The sequence below is a fragment of the Bos taurus genome, chromosome 5 (assembly GCF_002263795.3).
Source record: "Bos taurus isolate L1 Dominette 01449 registration number 42190680 breed Hereford chromosome 5, ARS-UCD2.0, whole genome shotgun sequence".
Lineage (NCBI taxonomy): Eukaryota > Metazoa > Chordata > Mammalia > Artiodactyla > Bovidae > Bos > Bos taurus.
This window is the reverse complement of record NC_037332.1, coordinates 40892547-40919534: the sequence shown is the minus strand read 5'-3', so window position 1 is coordinate 40919534 and position 26988 is coordinate 40892547. Positions and strand designations below refer to the sequence as shown.

The following is a 26988-nucleotide window of genomic DNA, read 5'->3' as shown; positions in this document are numbered from 1 at the left end:
CCATTTTATTTAAAGTGTATCTCTTTTGGACAACATAAACCTGTGTGATGCTTTTTATACAAAATGATAATTTTTTTACACTTAATGTAACTGTTGCTGTAACTGGATTTTAAGTCCACCATTTTGCTATCTGCTTTCTATTTGTCCTATCAGCTATGTATTCTTTTCTTGCCTTTGTTCAGATTATACAAACATTTTAAATAATTTTATTTTAATGCTTAGAATGACTCCTTAGCTGTAACTTTTTGTAATCTATTCCAGTGGTTCTTTTCAGGATGAAACATGCATCTTATCATTCTACCTGGAGATAATATTGTAACTCTTCACAAATGTGCATAATTCTGTTCACTGGGCCCAATTATTTTGCTATTGTCACCATATACTTTATAATTAATATATATTACAAATTGTACAATACATATAGACAATCATATCTTTCAAAGAATTTGAGAGATGCAAACAACAAGGTTTTTGGCCTCTTATGATAGCCACTATTCTATCTCCCTCCTATAGGGGAGTTTCACCTAATGTCATTTCCCTTCTCAGAAAAATTTCCTTAGCATTTCTTATAATGCAGGAAGTCTAGTGTGAAAAGACCTTCCTAATTTTAGATTATCTGAAAATGTTTTATAAGCATAATCTTGGTGTTTGTCTACCCTGACCAATTTTTTTTTCAATTATGGGTCACACTTTCTGTTGATCTGCATGCCTAACAATTTTTAATGTGTTTTGAAAATTGTGGATAAACTCTGAAGACTCTAGATCTTGTTCTCTCTGAAGAATACTGACTTTTTTTTTATCAGGCACCTTGTATCTGTGGAAGCTTGGTTTTACACTTGGTTAGTGTAAATCTGCTTTCAGTTTTGGCTTGTTCTTAGGAGAATTCCTTAAGCAAACAACAAGGCTTTATGCCTAAGGTATGGTTCTTCTAGGATTCCAATGGAAAACTCAAGGCGTTGGCCCCTCTAACCTGGTAGGTTTCAAATTCCAAATATGTCTTCCCTCCTATGTGCAGGAAATAAGACCTCTCTCATCTTTCACCATCTTTTAACTATTGTTTTCTGCAGGCTCCATGGAATCTCCCTTGTAATATTCATAGTTCAGGGATCTATAAAATATTTGTAGCAAATTAATATTCATATATAGAGGCTTCCTCCTATATGGGTCATTTTTTCCCTGGATTTTCCCCTCAAATTTCACGTGCTCTGGCCACCCCCAACTCTAGCCACTGATAAGACAGGACAATAAAACTGCTGCTTTCTAGTTAAGTTCTCACTACCCAGTATCATGAATTGAGGGTTGGTAGCTCAAACGGTAAAGAATCCACCTGCAATGAGGAAGACCCAGGTTGCATCCCTGGGCTGGGAAGATCCCATGGAGAAAGAAATGGCAACCAACTCCAGTATTCTTGCCTGGAGAATCCCATTGACAGAGAAGCCTGGTAGGCTACAGTCCATGGCCTCGCAAACAGTCGGACAGGACTTAGCAACTAAAATTTTCACTCAGAGAAAAAGTCATAGGTGTATGCCTCACCATGAACTGTTCCCTATAAGGATCAAATGTCCCTTCAGAGCGCTCCAGTGTTTTAAATAGTTGTCTATATTTTTTTTTAATTCTGTCTCTGACTTATAATGGTTATCTTCAGTGGAAGTTCAGTTCAGTTTAGTTCAGTCAGTCGCTCAGTCGTATCCGACTCCTTAAGACCCCGTGAACCGCAGTACACCAGGCCTCCCTGTCCATCACCAACTCCCGAAGTCCACCCAAACCCATGTCCATTGAGTCAGTGATGTCATCCAACCATCTCATCTTCTGTCGTCCCCTTCTACTCCTGCCCTCAATCTTTCCTGGCATCAGGGCCTTTTCAAATGAGTCAGCTCTTCACATCAGGTGGCCAAAGTATTGGAGTTTCAGCTTCAAAATCAGTCCTTCCAATGAACACCTAGGACTGATCTCCCCTAGGATGGACTGGCTGGATCTCCTTGCAGTCCAAAGGACTTTAAAGAGTCTTCTCTAACACCACAGTTCAAAAGCATCAATTCTTCAGTGCTCACCTTTCTTTATAGTCCAACTCTCACATCCATACATGATCACTGGAAAAACCATAGCCTTGACTAGACGGACCTTTATTGGCAAAGTAATGTCTCTGCTTTTTAATATGCTGTCTAGGTTGGTCATAACTTTGTTATGCAAATTAGTCTCATTAGCAAACTATATTAACTTTTTACCTGGAAATTTCAGATAGTTGAATGTGAGGTGATTTTTACTGCTAGCTTTATGCAAGATAGAGACTCAGTCTAAGATTTTTGGGGGAGACAACAGGAAACAAATCTTAAGAACATTTAAGAGTTAGTATGTTCTTAGCTATTAACTCATTTGACTCTCATAATAACACTGAACAATTGCTGAAGCATTTACTAAATGAGGATGTTAATGCTTAGATAAAGCAATCCATTTACTGTTAAAGTAAGTCTCAAGTCTATACTACGCTACTTTTATGATAAACAGTCATACATCTTTGGTCTGAATTCTGTCAATAATATAATTACAAATATCTTTAATATTAAGATATTCACTTGTAAACAGGCTGTTAACCAAATTCATCTATCTTAAAATGGCCAATGCCATAAATTATAAGGGTTCTCTCTCCAAATATATGTGGTGAAAAATATCACCCTCTTTTAAATATGATTCTTAAAATCATCTTATGGACATAGTTTTTAAATTATAAAATATTATGAGGGAGAGAACCTCATAAATTTTTTTCATCTAAAGTAATGTTGGTTTTTAAAAAATTATTTTCTAAGACTGTCAATAATCAAAGTGAACTCAAACAACACTACTGTTAAAGAGAGCACAATGGATTCAAAGTTCTATTCATACTTAGAAGTGGGAAAACTAGCCTTCCCACTTCACTTTCAAACACCCAAATAGTACTCATGGCCCTCCCACTAGCCACTCTGAAATGCCCAAACATGATTGGCTCTTTCATACTACAGGGCTTTTAGAAATTAGATTTTACCCAGAGTTTCCTTCTCCCTCATTCTGTCTGGAACTCTTCTATTCATAAAAGACTCAGCTCACATATCATTCTACTGTTAAGGTAAGTTATTCTTTCCCCTTGAGAGTTCCCATAACACTATGATTTACTTAACATGTCAATGAAAAGTCTCTCCTTCACTAGCATGTGAGGTGCTTGATTGAATAAGAGCAAGTACAGTTCTGTTTTGTTTTGGTTTTTTTTTTTAACTTTTTATTTTGTATTGGGTAACAATGTTGTGATAGTTTCAGGGGAATAGCAAATGGACTCAGAAATACATACACACATATTCATTCTCTCCCAAAACTCCATCCCATCCAGGCTGCCACATAACACTGAGCAGAATTCCATGTGCTATAAAATAGGTCCTTGTTGGTTGTTCATTTTAAATATAGGATTGTGTTCATGACCATCCCAAACTCCCTAACTAGGACAGGTACATTTCTTATTGATCTTTCTATCTCTAGTGCCAAGTACAACAGAAGTATATAATAGGTATATAAAAAACCAAAATTTTTTTGAAAGACTGAATGATTTCCATACTAACCAATGTCTCCAAGAGTACCATGTCAATACCTCACATCAATATTCTGGCAGTATTCACCAGGTTCCCTAAACCCATCCAAGAGCCAAGAGTTCCATAAATTCTGGACATCACTGTTATCTTAGTCACTGACTCACATTATGTCATGATTTGCTTAAAAAGTATTAGCTTCTCTTTGCTTGTAAGGGGAGGCAACTTCCTCCAGGATTCTTGCTTGGAAAATTCCATGGACAGAGGAGCTGGTGGGCAGCAGTCCATGGGGTCACAAAGAGTCAGACATGACAGCACACGCACAAACACAAAACCTCCAGCCCAGAATTCACAGACCTCTACAATCTGGCACCAATCTACTGTGTACATTATCACTTTAATTTAAAGCCTCCTGATCCTGCCTTCATCCATCCTAAATTCTGCCACCATTTTCACCTCAGTCCCCATAAAGTGAAGTCACTCAGTCGTGTCTGACTCTTTGTGACCCCATGAACTGTAGCCTACCAGGCTCCTCCATCCACAGGATTTTCCAGGCAAGAGTACTGAAGTGGGTTGCCATTTCCTTTTCTTCAGTCCCCATGAATCCTACCAGTTCTTCAAAGCTCAAAGCTCAGCATAAGTCTCACGTCGTCCATGAATCAGCCTTGTCATTCTCCAGGAAAAAATTTAATATAGATGTAACTAGTCCCATGGACGGAGGAGCCTGGTAGGCTGCTGTCCATGGGGTCGCTAAGAGTCGGACATGACTGAGCAACTTCACTTTCACTTTTCACTTTCATGCATTGGAGAAGGAAATGGCAACCCACTCCAGTGTTCTTGCCTGGAGAATCCCAGGGACGGGAGCCTGGTGGGCTGCCGTCTATGGGGTCACACACAGTCGGACACGACTGAACCGACTTAGCAGCAGCAGCACTAATACCTTGTGCTTTCATTCATCACCTTTATTACCTCAAATTTTCCTTCTACAGCTGAAAAAAGAAAAGGAAAATAAAAGAACATCCTATGAATGATGAAACATACAAAAATACCCAGCACACCTGGATACTTTGCAAACAGTTGTATATGGTCTACTGAGGTGAAATAAGATAACTGTAATATAAAAATAAATAAATTGGAGAATTAGTAAAAGCCAATATAAAGGAGAAGAATATAGCCCTTCTTTAGATATACCATTATTTTTAATATAAATCACATGATGATTTATGTATTTGTAAATAGAGGAACACTAATTTGAAAATCAGCTCTGTCCAAGAGAGAAGAACAAACAATGTTCTGGATGCAGACAGGTATATTATTTTGAGGGAGGTAAAGTCTCAGAGGCTCATAAGCCACTTTTCTTTCTCTTATTTTTATGCTCAATAAGAAATGCTTACGATTAATAATCTTGCTTTCTGGCTATCTGCAAAGGGTATCTATTCCCCAGCAGAAATTAATGAATTGGCACTGGCTTTATAATCAATATTTCTTTAGTTTGGTTAAGAGTCTCTTCCCTGGAGCCCAGTCAATTTTAACTTAGTTCAATAAACATTTACTGAGCAGTTACTATGTTCCAGGCCCTTTTCTAGACCTAAAAATGAGTACAAGGTCAATGATATTAAAAAGCTTCAAAGTGAAATAAACAGAATAAGCAAATGGTTCAAAATAGTACAATCGGTATAAAAGTAAAGCCACATACAAAGCATTATGAAAGGACAAAGGGACAAAAATAGATTCACATGATATACGAACAAAGATTTAAAGGAGGAATAAGAATTGAACCGGTAGAGCAGGACAGGGTAGAAAGACTAATCAAGGCAAAGTGAGCAGAAGGAAAAAACAAACATGAAAAACAAGATGTGACTGGTGTGTAGAGTTTATAGGCATAAACCTACATTGTATAAAGAAGGAGGGAAGGAGATAACAATAACCTAAAAAATCTAGGTAAACAGATATTGACTGGATAACAAAAAACACTGCAAGCTGTGATGAACAGACTGATTTCTTTCTGTAGGAAATGGGGAATCTTTGAAGCAGTGGCACATCCAGATAAGTATTTTAGACCAATTTTGGTGGTGGTAAAGTTCACTTTACTATATGTTTATAGAGTGCCAAACTTTAACTCAACAATTAAAATAGAAAACCTTTCTTTGTCTGAGGGTAGTGACTAAATCTCACCATACTCAATAAGCACAATTTAAAAGTATTAGCACAGAAAGGGCAAACAGTGATAAAACTTCCTATCATGGGCGTTAACTACCAAAATAACTCTGTCATCTTTATAAGTACTATATCAGATAAAAATAAAATCTTTCACAAAATTACTAGTCTTCAGGGAAATGCAAATCAAAATCACAAGATGCCACTCATACACACTGAGACGAGTACCATGGGAAGAGAGAGATAATAAACATTTATTAGGATATGGAAAAACTGGAACTCTCACACGCTGCTAAATGGGAATGTGAAATGGAGTAGACACTGTGGAGGATAGTCTTACAGTTCCTCCAAAGGTAAACATAGTTACCATATGACCTAGCAAGTCTACTCCTAGGTATACACTTGAGAGAATTGAAAATATATCTCCATCATGAAACCTGTACACAGATATTCATAGCAGCATTATTTTTAATAGCCAAAAAGTAGCAATCACTCAAATATCCATCAACAAATGAATGGCTACCTAATATGTGATCTATCCCATTGTTATTGTTGTTTAGTCACAAAGTCCTGTCCAACCTTTTGAGACCCATGGACTGCAGCCCGCCAGACTCCTCTGTCCATGGGATTTTCCAGGTGAAGTGAATGGTTTATCAATTATATTTCAATAAATCTATTTTAAAAGACTGAATCTTTATTGATACTTTCAAAAACCTATTTCCCCTTTCCTCATGGGACCCAATGATATTCTTCCCAGTATAGAATGTATGATGACACTAAAGTGTTAGAAAAATATCAGTCTTCTACTGCCAAATATTCTACTGGCTAGAAAAATATCAGTCTTCTACTGGTCAATCTTCTGCTGGCAATTCTAGACAAGTTCATCTTCCAGCAGTTCAGCAGAAAACAATTTACATCTAAACAATAAGAGAATAGAAGCACTGACCCATCAGGCAAAATAAGGTGATTTAGCTTTTCAACAAAAACATCTGAGAAGCTTCTCAGTCAGTCTCAACTTCTGTATATCTTAATGCTATTGTTATCGTAACAATGATCAGTAATCACATTTTAGCTAATAAACTCTCAGAAGCTGAATGAGGGAAAAGGTGGGTGGATATCAAGTGAAAAGAACAGGCTTTAATTTATGACATCTAATAACCATGTTGAATGGTTTGCTTGGAAACAAACCGAGATCATTCTGTCATTTTCAAGACCACACCCAAGTACAGCACTTCAGACACTTTTGTTGACTATGAGGGCTACTCCATTTCTTCTAAGGGATACCTGCCTACAGTAGTAGATATAATGGTCATCTGAATTAAACTTGCTCATTCCCATCCATTTTAGTTCACTGACTCATGAGATGTTGGTATCCACTTCTACCATCTCCTGCTTGACACGTTCAATTTACCTTGATCCACAGACTTAACATTCCAGGTTCCTATGGAATATTGTTCTTTACAGCATCAGACTTTACCTTCACCACCAGAAACATCCACAGCTGAGCATCGTTTCCATGTTGGCCCAAACACTTCATTTTTTATGGATCTGTTACTATTAATAATGATCCTTCTCCAATTACACATTGGACACCTTCCAACCTGGAGGGCTCATCTTCTAGTATCTTATCTTTTTGGCTTTTCATACTGTCGATGGAGTTCTTCAGGCAAAAACACTGAAATCAGTTGCCATTTCCTTCTTCAGCGGACCATGTTTTGTCAGAACTCTTCCCTATGATCCATCTGTCTTAGGTGGCCATGCATGGCATGGATCACAATTTTACTGAGTTACACAAGCCTCTTGGCCATTAAAAGACTGCAATCTCAAAAACGACAGAATAATTAAGGGTCATTTCCAAGGCAAACCATGCAACATTACAGTAATTCAAGTCTATACCCCAAGCACTGATGCTGATGAAGCTGAAGCTGACAAGTTGTATGATGACCTAAAACACCTTCTAGAACTAAGAAAAAGATGTCCTTTCCATCATAGGGGATTGGAATGCAAAAGTATGAAGTCAAGAGATACCCAAAATAACACGCAATTTTTGCCATGGACTACAAAATGAAGCAGTGAAAAGGACAAGCGAGCTTTGTCAAGAGAACACGTTGGTCACAATAAACAGTCTTTTTCAACAAACCAAGAGATGACTCTATACATGGACATCACCATGTATGTCCATGTGTAGAGTCAACACCAAATGGGACTCTACACATGGACTTTGATTTTGGATGGTCAATACCAAAATCAGATTGATTATGTTCTTTGCAAGCCCAAGATGGAAAAGCTCTATGCAATCTGCAAAAACAAGACCTGGAGCTGACTGTGCTTCAAATCATCAGCTCCTTGCTGCAAAATTCAGGCTCAAGTTAAAGAAAGTAGGGAAAACCACTAGGCCATTCAGGCATGACCTAAATCAAATTTCTTATGATTATACAGTAGAGGTGACAAATAGATTCAAGGGATTAGATCTGGGAGATAAATTTTGCAGAACTAGGAGCAGAGGTTCAAAACACTGCACAAGGAGGCAGTGAACAGAACCATCCCAAATAAAGACAAAGAAATGCAAGAAGGCAAAGAGGATGTCTAAGGAGGTTATACATATAAGTTGAAGAAAGAATATAAGCAAAAGGCAAGGGAGAAAGGAAAGATACACCCAACTGAAGCTAGAGGTCTAGAGAATAGCAAAGAGAGATAAGAAGGCCTTTTTAATTGAACAATGCAAAAAAAAAAAAACAGGAAAACAAAAAATTGTTAAGACTAGAGATTTTTTCAAGAAAACTGAAGCTATCAAGGAAACGTTTCATGCAGGATGGGCATGAAAAAGGACAGAAATGGTAACGACCTAACAGAAGCAGAAGAGATTAAGAAGAGGAAGCAAGAATTCACAGAAGAACTATACAAAAAAAGGTCTTAATGAGCTGGATAACCACAATGGTGTGGTCACTCATCTAGAGTCAGACATCTTGGAGTATAAATTCAAGAGATCTTAGGAAGCATTATTAAAAACAAAGCTAATGGAGGTGATAGAATTTCAGTTGAGCTATTTCAAATCCTAAAAGATGATGCTCTTAAAGGGCTGCACTCAACAGGCCAACAAATTTGGGAAAACTCAGCAATGGCCACAGGACTGAAAAAGGTCAATTTTCATTCCAATCCCAAAGAAGGGCAATGCCAAAGAATGTTCAAACTACTGAAAAACTGTGCTCATTTCACATGCTAGCAAGGTTATGCTCAAAATCCTTTAAGCTAGACTTCAACAGTATGTGACAGGAGAACTTCCAGATGTACAAGCTGGGTTTCAAAGAAGCAGAGGAACCAGAGATGAAATTGGCAACATTAGCTGGATGATGGAGAATGCAAGGGAGTTCCAGAAAAACATCTACTTCTGCTTCATTGAGTAAACTAAAATCTTTCACTGTATGCATCACAACAAACTGGAAAATTCTTAAAGAGACAGAAGTACCAGACCACCTGACCTGTCTCCCGAGAAACCTGGATGAAGATCAAGAAGTAACAGAACCAGACATGGAACAAGAGACTGGTCTGAAATTGGAAAAGGAGTATGACAAGGCTGTATAGTCACCCTGCTTATTTAAGTTTTATGCAGAGCGCATCATGTGCAATGCACTGGATTTCACTGGATTTGGCTGGATGAAATATGAGCTAGAATCAAGATTGCTGGGAGAAATATCAACAGCCTCAGGTATATAGATGATACCACTCTAATAGGAGAAAGTGAAGAGGAACTCAAGAGCCTCTTGATGAAGGTGAAAAAGGAGAGTGAAAATGCTGGCTTGAAATCAACATTAAAAAAATTTCACATCATGGCATCCAGTACCACCACTTCGTGACAAACAGAAAGAGAAAAAAGTGTAAGCAGTGGCAGATTTTCTTTTCTTGGGCTCCAAAACCACAGAGGACATTGACTACAAGCTAGAAATTAAGTCACTTGCTCCTTGGAAGGCAAGTTATGACAAACCTAGACAGGTATTAAAAAGCAGATAAATCACTCTACCAAGAAAAGTCCAGGTAGTCATAGCTATGGTTTTTCCAGTAGTCCTACATGGATGTGCGAGTTGGACCATAAAGAAGGCTGAGTGCTGAGGAATTGATGCTTTCAGACTGTGGTGCTGGAGAAGATTCTTGAGAGTCCCTTGGACTGCAAGGAAACCAAACCAGTCAATCCAAAAGGAAATCAGTCCTGAATATTCACTGGAAGGACTAATGCTAAAGCTGAAGCTCCAATACTTTGGCCACCTGATGCAAAAGTCAATTGATTAGAAAAGACCCAGATACTGGGAAAGATTGAAGGCAGGAGGAGAAGGGGATGACAGAGTATGAGATGATTGGATGGCATCACCAATTCTATGGACATAAGTTTGAGCAAGCTCCGGGAATTGGTGAAGGACAGGGAAGCCTGGAGTGCTGTAGTTCATGGGGTCGCAAAGAGTTGGACATGACTGAGCAACTGAAATGAATTGAACTGATGCTGGTAACAACTTATCATCTCCCTCTTTCTGTTCTTCTACAGGGAAGAAAAAAAAGAGGAATTTCTTGCTTCTTCAATTTTCAGTAATCTTTTACTTTGTCAGAGATTCATTCCTTCAGAGGTAGAAAGTGGTTTCTCAGCATTGGCAGACAGAGTTAATGCTTTAAAGAAATGTGTCCTCTCTTTAATTGTTTCTGACAAGCATAGGCCCTTACTGACTTCTGTGAGTTTCTTCACATAACTTTTAATAAAACTTTATCAGTCTAAGTCTTTAACGACTCCAATTTATTGTGCCACTTATATACGTAAGTTTAATTCCCTATATCCACATAGCAGTAAACTCTTTTTCTTCAGCTGTTAAGAATTAATTTCAATACTTTAAGCATGATGAAAATATGTACCAGATTCTGTTTTGTGGAATATTTTATCTCCAGCACCTATACAGAGTATAGGGAAATTTTATTAAAAATTAAACCCCTGGAAGAGTTACATGAATCTGTTTTTTTGAATACCATGAAGTATATAAAAATCTCAAGCCCATAATATCTTAAGTTTTAACATGAGATTGTTTGTTTTACAAAAAAAGACTGAATTCTCTTTCAGATCAGAATGTAGCTTACTAAATCCAAAAAGGACATTAGTTATATCTGCAGTTCATAAATAGCTTGTCAATCACTGATAAAATTCAAAAACTCCATGCATATTTATTGTTACATTCATTTTAAACAAATATTGCAAAATACCATACACAGTGTGAGAAATGTCACCTAAATGCCAAAAAATCCTGTAAATATCAATTCTTAATGATAGGTTCCTTGTCTATTATTAAAATAAATATCAGCTTCTGGTCCACTTAATTTTGCTGAATATCATCATGTATGAATTAGCTGTAATGATTCAAAATACCTAGTTATATTTTTTCTTTTCCATCATTTCTCAATTTTTCTTCTATCCCCTAAAGTCATAATTTATTTGAAAATTAAATGTAAGAACGATTACAGACCTCCATCCATCTTTCTGAAGATAACTGAAGGCTCCATCAACAACACTTGCAAAGAACTGCCCTCCTGTGATGAAAAGGGTATTAATGGTGACTAATCGACCTCTTAAATTGGGGGGTGAGACCTCAGCAATGTACACTGGCACCGTCATAGAAGCAATGCCTGTAAAGAAAGAATGAAAAGTAAACATCAGACATCATTCAAGAATGAAAAGTAAACATCAGACATCATTCAAGATTTCTGCTGTCGTAGATGTTAAGATAGACTAAGACATACACACACACATGTATGGGGGCTTAGTTTTCTAGTTTAAACAAAGGTTTACCACATATTTAAAGATTTTGTTTATAACTAGTAACTACTGAATATAAGTAAAGACATGTTAAATACCAATCTATAAAAATCATTTTCATATTATCACTTGAAAGTCCACAAATGAAAGTAATCCTAGAGATCTCAGATAACTTTAGAAAGCATGTTTAAGTATCCTTTAAAACTTTATGAAGACTAAAAATAGGAAAATGCTCTCTAGGTAGAATATAATCATTGAAATATTGTTAGTCCATATGGAAATGTAATCAGGCAATGGCGAGAATAAAAAATTATCCCCAAGATTTTATTTTAAGAAATAATTTGGGATTGGTTTAAAGTTGTATGCCATAGAACTGTAGTTTTTAAAAAACATGGCCCTGCTGGCCATATCTAGTTTGCTTCCCAGGGGCACTTCCAATTTCCAGATATGCCTGGTTATTTAACCAAAATCTAACATCTAATCAATACTCACCAAAAGCATAGTGAAAACAATTAAGCAGGATTATCTAACATAATTTAATCTCTTTATACTGTAGACAATATAAATCAATAACCAGATGACACCATAATATCAATGGGTTGCATAATAGATCCATGTAGAATTGTTTTTAATGAATTGACCTTTGTAATGCCAAAAACTAGCCTGCTGCAATTGAAAGTAGCAGCACTAAGAAGCCTGTTGCTGTGCTTTTTGGGGACAAAGAAGACTATCGGGCTACAGTCCATGGAGTGGTAAAGAGCTGGACACGACTAAGTGACGGAGCACACACACACATGCTTGCTGTACCAGGGCTGAAAAGGTGCTGTTTACCACATTCTGACAACAGGAGAAATTTCTCTCTAGTTTCAGTAGTTGCAACAGTCATGCTTCTCAATAAGTGATTTATGTTTCCTTATGGGCATTACAAATCACATAGCCATCTTTTATCTCCCCTATCATGTAGGAAGTCAGTGAGGCTCACTTCACCAAGTGTTTTGGACTTCATGGTTATTTATTTTGTGAGTTAAATCCCTTCCCGACACCACAATCATCTCCAATCTTATCCATTTTAAATATTTTTTGCTATATATTTATTTGCTTTGTTCAAAGGTAGAATAAATAAACATATTAACAAGACTTAAATAGTACATATATCTACTTCTGGAATATATTCACTGTATTGTTGAAAACTACTGGTAAATATTTATTGAATTTGCACACAAGTCAGAACATTAAGTCTCAGAACTATATACTCTGTAGTTTTAACCAATGTTATTTGCTTCTGGAGTATTTGTTAATATATAGCTACAGTAAAAAAAAAAAATCATATGATTTTATGAGTTCCACAAAATAATAAGTATATATTAGCAGACAAAGTAAGAATAGCTATTATAATTAAATCATCACCTAAACTGCTGAAAGTTTCCATCTGACTGCTAATCAATTTAATCGCACAGACTACTCTAAATTGGCTTTCATCTGACTTAGAGGAAACATTCGAGAGAGAAGAGCATAAGCCTAAAAAATGTGAAACCACATGAAGTTTTCTCAGGGATAAACAGAGTGTGAAACACAATATGTACAGAGATGAGAGGCAGACAAAGCCCAAATCATGGAAGAAGTATCCTTTAATCAACAAGTGTACAATGAATACTCGATCTGAGCTGCGTACTGTGGTAAGCACAGTGGAAGAAGTGCTACAGGAGAGAGACATGCCTTCTGACTTCATGCTAAGGCTTACTGGGCAAATGTGTTAGAACAAGTAAATAGATTTCAAGTGCAATGGGTCTCATCACAGGAAAAATATGGGGAACAAGTGTGTGTATGTGTGCTCAGTCATGTCCAAACCTTTGCAACCATGGACTATAGCAAGCTGGGCTCCTCTGTCCATGGAATTTTCCAGGCAAGAATACTGGAATAGGTTGCCATTTTCTATTCCAGAAGCTCTTCCAGATCCAGAGATCAAACCTGAGTGGAACAAGAATCTATAGCAAAGGGATTGGGCCCTGCCTGAGGAGTCAGAGAAATCTTGGATGAGGAGGTTGGTGGGTGGGGTAGAGGGTGAGGAGGGTGAAAGATACTTTAGACATCAAGACCCAGCTTAGACAAAGGCCTTGAGGCAGAGATGCATCCTGTTAAGAAGCGGACTACTTTTAGAGACATAAGCAGAAACCAGCCAGAGTACACAGGATCTTAGAGGCCATATGGTTGTTTAGTCGTGAAGTCTTTCGCAACCCCATGGACTGTAGTCCACCAGGCTCCTCTGTCAATGGGAGTTCCCAGGCAAGAATACTGGAGAGGTCTGCCATCTCTTCCTCCAGGGGATCTTCCCAACCCAGAAATCAAACCGGAGTCTCCTGCATTACAGGTGGCTTCTTTACCACTGAGCCATCTAGGAAGCAGAGACCATATTAAAGGCTTGGTACTCAAAAGCCTTTGAACAGTGTAAAGGAGGAAAAGGCATAACTAGATGCATGTTTTAAAATGATCTTTCTGGTTGGAAAGACGGATGGAAGACGGATTCCAGGGAAACAAGGAGTTCAGTGGCAGAAGTAGAGACTGGGTAAAATGGAGAGATTCTAGAAGGATATATTCAGTATCTAGGATGAAGGGAATGTGAATGGAACTGTGAAAGATGAGGAGAGGAAGAATTTGAGAATGATGTTCAGATGTTCAAAATAAGCAACTAAGAGCATGATGGACACTTAATACGAAGATAAGGGTATTAGAGGAGAAGCAAATTTGTATGGATGATAAGGTCAAGTTTTAGACAGGATGAATCAGAGGTGTTCTGTGAAATAAACAAGTAAAGAACAAGTAAAACATTCTATAAGTGTGCTGGAAATACAGGTTATTTACATGTAAATGTTCCCAGCCTCATCTTTTTGCCTACTCCTTTCCTTCCTCTCTCATCTTCAAGGGAGAATTTGGTCTTTGCCAGCCTAGTTCTTGGGCTGTTATCATGACAGGCAAAAAGGGACAGAGAAGAAAACATGGGCCAAACATGGTTTCTGAGAGGATCAAATGAGAAAAAGTCTGCAGGGAGCTGTGAGTCTCAGGGTCAGTTTGGAAAACTGGGAGCACATAACACGGGGACTAATTGAGGTTTGACTGGGGATAGGGGTGGCGGTGGATAAAAGATTTTTTGAAATATTGTTGAATTATACCCTCCAAGCTATTATGTTCTTGGAGACTTGAGTAAAAAATAGTATTACTATTTAATTACTTTTAGTTGCTGGACAGTATTTCTTTAAATGCAATGTCAAACCGAGACTGGGCCCAGTAGAGTTTGGGAGCTATACAAATACTTGGAACTCAAAAGATGGTTCTGTGTGAAAGGTACATATAACTGAAACCATGGGAATGTATGAGATTTCCTAAAAGTGGAACACGAGAAGAATGCCTAGAACTGAGTCCTGAAAAATTCCAATATTTAAGAAAGAAGAAATAAAGAAAGTGATCAGCAAGCAATTACCTTACCCTTGAATACTATGTGCTTTTGAACTGTGGTGTTGGAGAAGACTCTTGAGAGTCCCTTGGACTGCAAGGAGATCCAACCAGTCCATTCTGAAGGAGATCAGCCCTGGGACTGCTTTGAAAGGAATGATGCTAAAGCTGAAACTCCAGTACTTTGGCCACCTCATGCAAAGAGTTGACTCATTGGAAAAGACTCTGATGCTGGGAGGGATTGGGGGCAGGAGGAGAAGGGGATGACAGAGGATGAGATGGCTGGATGGCATCACTGACTCGATGGACGTGAGTCTGAGTGAACTCCGGGAGTTGGTGATGGACAGAGAGGCCTGGCATGCTGCGATTCATGGGGTCGCAGAGTCAGACAGGACTGAGCAACTGAACTGAACTGAACTGAATACTATGTTACTTTCTACAATCTTTTTATGTCATCATTTTGCATTCCATGTAAGGTCATCCTTTAAAAAGTAGGTGGGACAGGTATCATTCACTACTCCCTCAGGAAAGATAAAGAACCCCAGCCTCAGAGATAATAAGAGGTTTTCAGAAAGTTGCATAGCCAAGTTAATGCTAAAGTGGATCCAAAAGATTCAGGTCCCCTAGTCTTTATAATGTGTCACTGGAAGACTGACTGCTATGTCTCTGTTTCAAATATGGCCCTTTGGAAATTTGTCAGGAACATTTTATTTTTGGCCCTACTACTTTAGCATTACTTTGCCAACAAAGGTCCGTCTCGTCAAGGCAATGGTTTTTCCAGTGGTCATGTATGGATGTGAGAGTTGGACTATAAAGAAAGCTGAGTGCCAAAGAATTGATGCTTTTGAACTGTGGTGTTGGACAAAACTCTTGAGAGTCCCTTCAACTGCAAGGAGATCCAACCTGTCCATCCTAAAAGAAATCAGTCCTGAATAGTCATTGGAAGGACTGATGTTGAAGCTGAAACTCCAATACTTTGGCCACCTGATGCGAAGAGCTAACTCATTTGAAAAGACCCTGATGCTGGCAAAGATTGAAGGCAGGAGGAGAAGGGGACAACACAGGATGAGATGGTTGGATGGCATCACCAACTCAATGGACGTGACTTTGGGTAAACTCTGGGAGTTGGTGATGGACAGGGAGGCCTGGCGTGCTGAGGTCCATGGAGTCACAAAGAGTCGGACGTGAATCAGCGACTGAACTGAACTGACCTTAGCAGGCACACATGAACTTCAAGGGACAGGAGGGCCTGATCTCTTCTCTGCTCCTATTACCTGCTATGTGACCTACTGCCAGCAGGTGTCGTGTTAAGTAACAAAAATAAGAACTGAATGTGATTAACTATATAATTTCAAGCTAGACAAGTTTAAAGTCTCCTTTTATAAAATGCTTTATGAAAATGGAGAACTATAAAACAACGCCAATGATCAGGAAGAGTAGTAGACTTCAGGTTCACTATACTCACAACTCTCCAATATGCGTATGTTAAGCACGGGCCCTGTTAATTCACTTTGCTGTTAATAACACAATACACATGGAGGCGTGCTCAGTCATGTCCAACTCTGTGATCCCAAGAACTGTAGCCCATTAGGTTCCTCTGTCCACAGAATTTCCCAGGCAAGAATACCGGAGTGGGTTGCCATTTTCTTCTCCAGGGGATCTTCCCGACTGAGGGAGCAAACCCACGTCTCTTGTGTCTCCTGCATTGGCAGGCAGATTCTTTACCACTGTGCCACACCCAGGGAGAAGGCAATGGCACCCCACTCCAGTACTTTTGCCTGGAAAATCCCATGGACGGAGGAGCCTGGTGGGCTGCAGTCCATGGGGTCACTAAGAGTCGGACACGACTGAGCGACTTCACTTTCACTTTTCACTTTCATGCATTGGAGAAGGAAATGGCAACCCACTCCAGTGTTCTTGCCTGGAGAATCCCAGGGACGGGGAAGCCTGGTGGGCTGCCGTCTATGGGGTCGCACAGAGTTGGACATGACTGAAGCGACTTAGCAGCAGCAGCAGCAGCACACCCAGGGAAGCCATATTTGTGGATTTTTAAACATTACGCCTACTCTGGAAAAACCTCTAACATTAAGGCTATGTCACCTCAAAATCTCCTTTCCACTTTGAGGAAACAATAAAGTTCACTATTCTTATGAAGGACAGTCTAAGTGCTTCATGCGTGCGTTAGTCGCTGAGTTGTGTCCAACTCTTTGCGACCCCATAGACTGTAGCCCGCCAGGCTTCTCTGTCCATGGGATTCTCCAGGCAAGAATACTGGAGTGGACTGCCGTTCCCTTCTCCAAAGTGCTTCATAAACGGATGTAATTAATGATATTTAAAGTTTAGGAGTATTCTAGAAAGAGCTTTTGATTTCTTCCCTATTTCAAAATAAATATCTCATAAAGAAAAAACTATTTATTATACACATTAAACAGACTTCCCAGGTGCTGCTAGTGGTAAAGAACCAGCCTGCCAATGCAGAAGACATAATAAACCCTGGTTTGATCCCTGGGTCAGGAGGATCCCCTGGAGGAGGAAATGGCAACCCACTCCAGTATTTTTGCCTGGAGAATCTCATGGACAGAGGAGCCTGGTGGGTTATGGTCCTTAGATTTGCAAAGAGTCGGAGACAACTGAAGTGACTGAGCACAGAAACTCATGAATTAAAATTAACATACAGAGTATAGTAGTACAAAGTGTTATTAATAGCTTACCAGAGTAAATACAACCACAAAAACCTGTGTTGGTATTATCTTCGAATATTTTTTCAAAGTTTTATCCCTTACAAAATAAAAAGGTCTACATCAAAGAAAACTCATTATCATGTTTAGCTTGAGGAGTCTCACCAGAAAACTGCACCTCAGCCACTGCAATACAACCCAATTCACACATTCTAATACTGCCAAGCTGATTCACCATAAATGGCACAAAATGCTCTTGAGCTCAAAAGTTGGCTTTCAAACACTGCTGGAAGTCCTTTTAAAGCCTTGAGTCAGAAGTATAAATAATTTCATAACCAAATAGCATCAGAAAATCCTGTTGTGATGGGTAAATACCCATGAATCACAACAGCCTCTCAGCACAATAAGCCAAGCAGCAACTAATTAGCTTCTTAGAAGCACATGAAGCTAGCTTTTAATAATAATGCTTCTTGAACAAGAATGATTATGACATCCTAATTTCATTTTGTAAATTATTGCTCTATGATCTCTAAAGAAATTTTAATAGCAAGAATTTGTCCAAACAAACGGTATCTCTCATTGTAACTGTCTCAGTTTTGCTGTCCTGCCCAGAACTGGTATGTCTGTATTCTTCTAAATATCAAGTATCTACATGTACCAGGTTATTAACACCTTAGAATTTAGTTTTTGTTTCTTTCCTGAATAATAAGACATGTGATACCTTGATTTTGGACTTCTGACCTCCAGAGCAGTGAGATAATAAATTCCTATTAAGTAAAAAAAAAAAAAAAAAAACCTGCTGAGCAGCTTCAAAAAGCAATAAGCCCCAAAGTGATGAAAATATATACAACACATTGTGCTTAAAATGGAAGAGTCAGGTAATGAGAAAGATTCTATCTATAAGGATAACTAGCAGAGTTTACATTGTACAGCATTAAAAAGCTCCTAAGAAAGCATTACAAACATATCACCATTATTTCAACTCAGTTAAGTCTCTCACAGCCTAAATGGCCTCTTCCTTAACACTACTTGAGAATATTCTATTGATCTGCTCATGTCCTTTTAAACTGGTAACAGTTCAGTAGAGCCTGTATCACATTTTTACTTCTCAAAGCAGGACTACAAGCCCTTTAATGAAATGTTCATATCTCATGTTGTCATTGTCCATGTGTTAAGCACAGACCTGGGCTTATGGTCGTTCCTTAGTACTATGGGATGAATACACAAAACCATATCCTTTTAACCTTGTGTTAATAGATGCTATTCATTAGGGAAATTTTGAAAACTACATATAAGAAGTAAGGTAATTAAAAATCCTCTCTAATCATACCACCCATAGATAACCACTATTAAAATTTGGCTATAACTTGCAGTATTTTTTCCACAAGTCTTTAAAAGCAGCTTTACCTCATTATATTGCAAATATTATTATTGTTCATGAAGGGGTCTCACACTTCTTACATAAGTTAGGCAGGTACCATAAATATAGAAGCTGACTGAGCATAAGACATAATGTATAAAGCTGCTTACTCAACTAAGGTACAAAAAATTCTTTACATCAAAGAAAACAGTCAAACAAAATACACTGCTATGTAGCCATAGACAATAATCTTGATACTAGTTTAGCACCCTTATAGCAAAAAATCATTTTAAGTAACAGTATAACATTTCAGCATTCAGATATGGAGAAAAAAGAAGTGTTGCTGGAACACACAGATATAGTAAGGTAGGAAAAGAACAGAGAATGAAAAAAATTCTTTATGGGGAGAGACAGCAAATATAGAAATTATTAGATGTGTAAGATATTTTTGGAGTATTTTGGATAATTGGAGAAGGAAATGCCAACCCACTCCAGTATTCTTGCCTGGAGAATCCCAGGGATGGGGTAGCCCGGTGGGCTACCGTCTATGGGGTCGCACAGAGTCGGACACGACTGAAGCGACTTAGCAGTAGCAGCAGCCCAATACTTTTACAATAGAGTTTCAAGTTTATAAGAGAAAGACAGCTGTGTCAAATGCTACAAAAGCAGAAGCAGTATGCTTTTACATCTGACAAATGGAATGCACAAAGGTTAATAAGAAATCAATACATTTTCCTCAAGGCAGTGAATTTAGCAGACAGAAGCAAAAGTAGTGCTTTGCCTTAGCTCTATGTGACATCTAGAGGTAAATGTTTTAAGGACAACAATATGGACCTAAACATGAGCTAAAAGTCTGTGAATCACCTGAATATAGATTTTAATTTAACAGGTATAGATAAAATACTTAAGAAATACATACAGAAAAAGGTAAGCTCAGGGGTAGAAGTTGCTATAGAAATAGTCATGCAATCAATAAAAAGGTTTGAAGAATAAAATAGAAAGAACTATTAAAGAAAATATTAAAATAGCATAATAACAAATGAACAGCCTCCAAAAACTGTTTAGGTTGTTCATCAATATACGGTTGGACCTTACCTAAAAATCAGGAACAGAAAGCCAGGAGGAGGGAATTGGTTTAAATTAAAATACAATAGAACAGAATTAAACAGAGAAATGGGTAGGGTACAGAAGGATCACAAGAATACCAAAAATTTAATAGCAAGATATATAAGTAATTACAGAAGCAAATACCATATTGGAGACAGTATATAACAAAGATGAATATGTATGAAATTTTTAATAGTGTGAAACATCAATTTGAGATGATCTACAAGAATGAAAAGTTCAGTTCAAGATGGTGACCTAAGAAGATTCTGAACTCACTTTTTCCCAAAGACACACCAAATCTACTAATTTCCTCTGGAAAAAGACTAAAAACTGAGAGAGCAACCCCTTCATATCAGGCAAATGAGAGGCAAACAACATCAGGCACCTCAACATTTAAGAAGGGTATCTGAGAGATGAGCCCCCAAAACATCTAGCTTTGAAGACCTATAGGACTCATATCCATGTAGACCAATGGGGCTGGAATGAACTGAGGAATGGCTCTTAAAGGGCCAGTGCACAGACTCATCTGCCCCAGGGCCCAGTGGAGAAACAGCACTTTGAAAAGTGACCAGACTTTATATGAAACAGACTCGCTTTCTACTTTTATGTAAAATATTGGTCTGAGGGGCAGGAGCCTTCTGGGATATTCTGTGGGTAGGCAGGCTGGTGGGTGCCATTGTCCTGCTCTCTCTCTGCCTTGCTAAACCTGCACCATCTCCCAACCACAACTCTTTTATTTTCCCTTTCCCACTAGTGTCATCTTTATGCTCCAACTAATGGGTGCCATTTTGCACACTCTCATCTGCCTTGCAAAAGCCAGTGGGTACCATCTCTTTTTCTTCACCTATTTTTCTTTTTTTTGTTAGTTGTTTTTATTTTCTTTTTACCCTTTCTCAGCATCTTTGTACTCCCCCTCTGCCATGCTTCAGAGCTCCAATATCTTCCAGAGATACTTCTACACATACCTTCTAGGTATCTTCTACACATACCTTCTAGGTATCTTCTACACATACCCGGAGTCTGGCTTTTACCCATGATTTGATTTTTGCAGCTACCACCCAAGGGATGCATTTGATTTCCTGAAGTCCCTGACTCTGGAGGCCAGTAGGCTTGGTCCTTGAGTGCCCTTGTTACGAGAACAATTGGAAAGACAGCTCTTGGCAGACTACCACTTCCAGATCCCTGCAGAGAAAGCAGGCTAAAATAAATCCTAGTCTTTCTTAGAAATTAGCCTATCTGCCTGTCCAGGAGCTTTGGCCTGAGGGGCTGGATTCTGGTTTGGTGCACTTGGAAGGCCTATAGAGGGGCTATCAGTGAATAAAGGCAGGTGGATGCAATCTTTTCAATCTCCCTCTCTCTCATTCTAGCTAACTGGTACCTTACAGAAAGGAGCTCATGCCCTTGCCCAATACCTTGATATTTGTGGCTTCAGCCATGGAACAAACACATTTATTGACACCTGGCTCTGATGGCCAGTGTGGTTTTGATCACAGGTCCCATAGGACTGTGATCAGCAGAGAAAGAATCCTTAGACAGCTACCACCCCCAGGGCACAGGAAGAGCAATAGACTCAGGAGTTCAATCTGTCTGTGAAAAAGGCCTATTACTGTGCCATCATAGCAGCAACACGAGAGGCAGGATAATAAAAACACACATCTAAGGTCTGATGATAAACCTATCCTGAGACCTTGGAGGAAGGTTATTAACTTCACATTCTCCCTCTACAGCACTCTAGAGCACCAGAATCTGCCCTGTTTTTATGACTGGTGCCCTAGTTTCTATGACTGTTGCCTGAGATATCCCTTGAGCACCTGGCTCTAGTGGCCAGGAAGCTTATATTCCTAGGTCCAACAGGACTGAAACAATCAAAAAAGACAGTGCTTAGCATGTTACCACTTCCAGAGCACAACAGAGATAGCAGATTGAAATACACTCCAAATCTTTCTGTGAAAGAAGACTCCTTCCTAGTTCTGGAGGTTCAGCCATAGGGGCAGGCTTCAGCCTTGGCACACAACTAGAGGCTATGGAGGTGTGCTCAGGGTTACTAGAATGGGGAACAAAAGTTTTGCATCCCATCTCTGTCTCACTAAGCTCATCAGTATCTCCCAGAAAGGAGCTAGTACACTTGTCGGAAGCCCTGATTTTTGTGACTGCTACCCGGGTGACACTGTCAGACTCCTATCTCAGAGAGTCCTCAGGGCTTAAACCGGCAGACCCATGTGACTATATATTTGCATTCTTTAAAATCCATTGCCTGAGCATTTGCCTCCCAACCAACCTGAATCCAGATGCTGATTAATATCTTCCCCTTTGGGACAAGAACTGGTCTTCACATCCCTCAATTACCAGGCACTATTTAAAATAAAACATGCTGCCTGGACAATCACAATGGTTTGAAAACCAATCAAGAGCTAGGGCAGAGTTGATTAGTAAGGTTCATCTCCTACACAAGGACAGTGTGCAAGACTGAGAGACGTGGTTGTTTCACTTAATACACAGAAAACAACAGTGATTGAATCAAAAAAAAGAAAAGAAACCCTCTTGCCCTGTTGGTGGGAAGGGTAAAGTGATATAGCCACTAAGGAGAACAATATGGAGACTCCTTAAAAAACCAGGAATAAAACAACCATATGCCCCAACAATCCCACTACTGGGCATGCACCCTGAGGAAATCATAATTGAAAAAGACACATGTACCCCAATATTCACTGCAGCACTATTTACAATAGCTACTATATGGAAGCAACCTAGATGTCCTTCAACAGATAAATAGATAAAGAAGTTGTGGTACATATATACAATGGAATATTACTCAGCAATAAAAAGGAATGCATTTGAGTCAGTTCTAATGAGGTGAATGAACTCAGAACCTATTACACAGAGTGAGTGTTTCCCAGGTGGTGCTATTGGTAAAAAACCTGCCTGCCAATGCAAAAGACATAAGAAATGCCACTTTGATCCCTGGTTCAGGAAGATACCCTGGAGGAGGGCATGGCAACCCACAGAAGTATTCTTGCCTGGAGAATCTCATGGACAGAGGAGCCTGGTGGGCTATGGTTCATGGGGTTGCAAAGAGTCAGACATGACTGAAGTGACTTAGTATGCATGCATATACAGAGTGAAGTCAGAAAGAGAAAAATAAATGTCATATATTAATGCATATATATGGAATCTAGAAACATGATACTGGTAACACATAGAGAACAGGCGGTGCGGGGGTGGTAGGAGAAGGTGGGATGAATTGAGGAAATAGCATGAAAACATACATTACCATATGAAGAATAGAGAGCCAGTGGGAATTTGCTGTATGATACAGGGGGCTCAAACCAGGTGCTTTGTGACAACCTAGAGGGATGGGTGGCATGGGAAGTGGAAGGGAGGTTCAAGAGGGAAGGAACAAACATATGGTGCATTTATGTTGATGAATGGCAGGAACCAACAGCTTCAGCATCAGTCCTTCCAATGAGTATTCAGGGTTGATTTCCCTAAAGATTGACTGGTTTGATCTCTGTCCTGTTCAAGGGACTCTCAGGAGTCTTCTCCAGCACCACAGTTCAAAGGCATCAATTCTTAGGTGCTCTTTATGGTTCAGTTCTCACAACCACATGTGACCACTGGGAACACCACAGCCTTGACTACACTGACCTTTGTTGACAGAGTAATGTCTCTGCTTTTCAACACACTGTCTAGGTTTGTCATAGCTTTCCTGCGAAGGAGCAAACATCTTCTGATTTCATGGCTGTAGTCACCATCTGCAGTGATTTTAGAGCCCAAGAAGTAAATCTGTCACTACTTCTACTTTTCCCCTCTCTGTTTTCCATGAAGTAATGGGGCCAGATGCCATGATCTTCATTTTTTTTAATGTTTAGTTTTAAGCCAGCTCTTTCACTCTCCTCATTCACACTCTTCCAGAGACTCTTTAGTTCCTCTTTGCTTTCTCCCATGAGAGTGGTATCATCCACATATCTGAGGTTGTTGATGCTTCTCCCACCTATCTTGATTCCAGTTTGTAATTCATCCAACCCAGCATTTCTCATGATGCATGCAGCACATAGATTAAATGAACAGGGTGACAACAGACAGCCCTGTCATATTCCTTTCTCAATCTTGAGCCAATCAGTGGTTCCGAACAGGGCTCTAAATATTGCTTCCTGACCTGCATACAGGTTTCTCAGGAGACAGGTAAGACAGTCTGGTATTCCCACCTCTTTAAGAGCTTTCCACAGTTTATTATGATCTGCAAAGTCAAAGGCTTTTAGTCAATGGTGTAGTCAATGAAACAGAGGTAGATTTTTTTCTGAAATTCCCTAGCTTTCTCTATGATCCAGCAAATGTTGGTAATTTGATCTCTAGTTCCTCTTCCTTTTCTAAACCCATCTTGGACATCTGCAAGTTCTTCGTTCGCATAATGCTGAAGCCTAGTATGCAAGATTTTAAGCATAACCTTACGTGCAACTGTCCGATGGTTAGCATATTCTTTAGTACTACCCTTTCTGGGAACTGGGATGAGGACTGACCTTTTCTAGACCTATGGCCACTGCTGGGTCTTCCAGATTTGCTGACATATTGAATGCAACATATTGATTGCATCATCCTTTAGGGTTTTGAATAGTTCTTCTGGAATTCCATCACGTCCACTAGCTTTATTAATATCAGTGTTTCCTAAGGCCCACTTAACTTCGCTCTCCAGAAAGTCTGGCTCTGGGTGGTTGACCACACTATCAGAGTAATCTGGTTCATCTGGATCTTTTCTGTACAGTTCTTCCATGTATTCTTTCCATCTCTTTTTGATCTCCTCAGTGTCTAAATACATCTCTATTGTTTGTCCTTTATTGTGCCCATCTTTGGGCAAAATGTTCCCTTGGTATCTCCAATTTTCCTGAAGATATCTCTTAGTCTTTCCCCTTCTGTTGTTTTCTTCTAGTATTATACACTGTTCACTGAAGAAGGCCTTCTTGTCTCTCTGTGATGTTCTTTAGAAATCTGTGTTTAGTTGGATATGCCTTTCCCTTTCTCCCTGGCTTTCTGTTTCTCTTCTTTCTTTACTATTTGTAAGGCCTCCTCAGATAACCACTTAATGAAATAGAGAAAAGTAACTGACCTGATAAATAGTTAAAAACTCTGGGAGATAGTGAAGGGAAGCCTTGTGCACTGCAGTCCATGAGGTCACAAAGAGTTGGACAGGACTGAGTGACTGAACAACAGCAACAAAATAATTTAAAACGCAATAATCACAAAATTGCTCACCTAACTTGGGAGAACAATGGATAAACACAGTGAGAACTTCAACAAAGATAGAGAACATAAAAAAGTAACAAACATAAGAGTGGTTCAACAGCACAGGTTAAAAGAATGGATCAGTGAGTCAGAAAATAAAGCAACGGGACTCACCCAGACAGAGCAAGAAATGAGAAGAAAATTTTAAATGAAATTGAAGGATGTAAAAGACAACATCAAGTGAACTAACATTCACATTATAGAAGTCCCAAACAGAGAAAAAGAAGCAGAAAACTTATTTGAGCAAATAATGCTTGAAAACTTTCTTAACTTCAGTGGGGAAAAAAAAAAAAAAAAAAAAGCCAGATTCAGAAAGCTCAGGGACTACCAAATAAGATAAATCCAAACAAGCACAAAACAGTGCATATTACTAATATAACTTAAATGTTGAAAGTTAAAGACAGAGAAAATCTTAGAAGCAGCAAGAGAAAGACAACTTGTTGAACGTAAAGGAGTCTAAGATCACAAATAACACAAGCATGATTCCTCTCTCCAATTTCATTCAAAATATTATTGGGATTTCTAGTCACAGCAATTAGGCAGGCATAATAAATAAATAAACAATAAAAACAGAAAGCATTTAAATTGCAAACAGACAAGGAAAACAGGCACTATTTGTAAATGACAGTGCTACACATAGAAAATCCTTAAAATCTCCAAAAAGAAAAACTGTGAACTAATAAATGAATTCAGTAAAACTAGAGGATACAAAATCAATATATAGAAAACTGCTGCATTTCTACACATAGTAATCAACTATTAGAGAATTTAGAAAACAATCTCATTTAAAATTGCATCAAAAAGAATATCTAAGAATAATTCTACACATAGTAATAAACTATTACAAAGAGAATCAGAAAACAATCTCATTTAAAATTAAATCAAAAAGAACATTTAAGAATAAGGGAGATGAAAAGCTCTACAGTGATAAAAATAAAATACTGATGAAATAAATGAAGAAGACATAAATGGAAAGATACTCTATGCTCATGAATATCTTTTTAGTGAAGAATGAGTATGTTTTTAGTGAAGTATAGTTGTGTTATAATATGTGTAAGTTTCAGGTGTACAACAGAGTGATTCAGATATATATGTATTTTTTCAATTACTTACAATTATACATTATTACAAAAAACTGAACATAGTTCCCTATGCTATGCACTAAATACGTGCTGCTCATCGATTTTACATAAATTAGTTTATATCTGATAATTTGCTGTTAATTTGTCTGCCTACCTCCCTTTGTTCTTGTGTAACCATAAATTAAACATTACTAGGAAAAAAGCTAGTGGAGGTGACACAATTCCAGCTGAGCTATTTAAAATCCTAAAAGATGATGCTGTTAAAGTGATGCACTCAATAGGCCAGCAAATTAGGAAACCTCAGCAGCAGTGGCCACAGGACTGGAAAAGGTCAGTTTTTACTTCAATCCCAAAGAAGGGCAATGTCAAACAATGCTCAAACTACCACACAACTGCGCTTATTTCACATGCTAGCAAGGCAATGCTCAAAATCCTTCAATCTAGACTTCAACAGCACATGAACCGAGAACTTCCAGATGTACATGCTGGATTTAGAAAAGTTAGAGGAACCAGATATCAAATTGCCAATATCCCTTGAATCACA

At 38.6% G+C, this 26988-nt stretch overlaps 1 protein-coding gene across 1 annotated transcript in view; it reads right to left on the bottom strand.

Annotated features, from left to right (window-relative positions):
* The window catches only part of SLC2A13 (solute carrier family 2 member 13), a 518890-nt gene that overhangs the window by 412203 nt on the left and 79699 nt on the right, over positions 1-26988 (bottom strand). The window contains exon 2 of the mRNA NM_001192963.1: positions 11204-11363. Coding sequence (NP_001179892.1) covers positions 11204-11363 — 160 coding nt within the window. The remainder of the gene's footprint in view (positions 1-11203; positions 11364-26988) is intronic.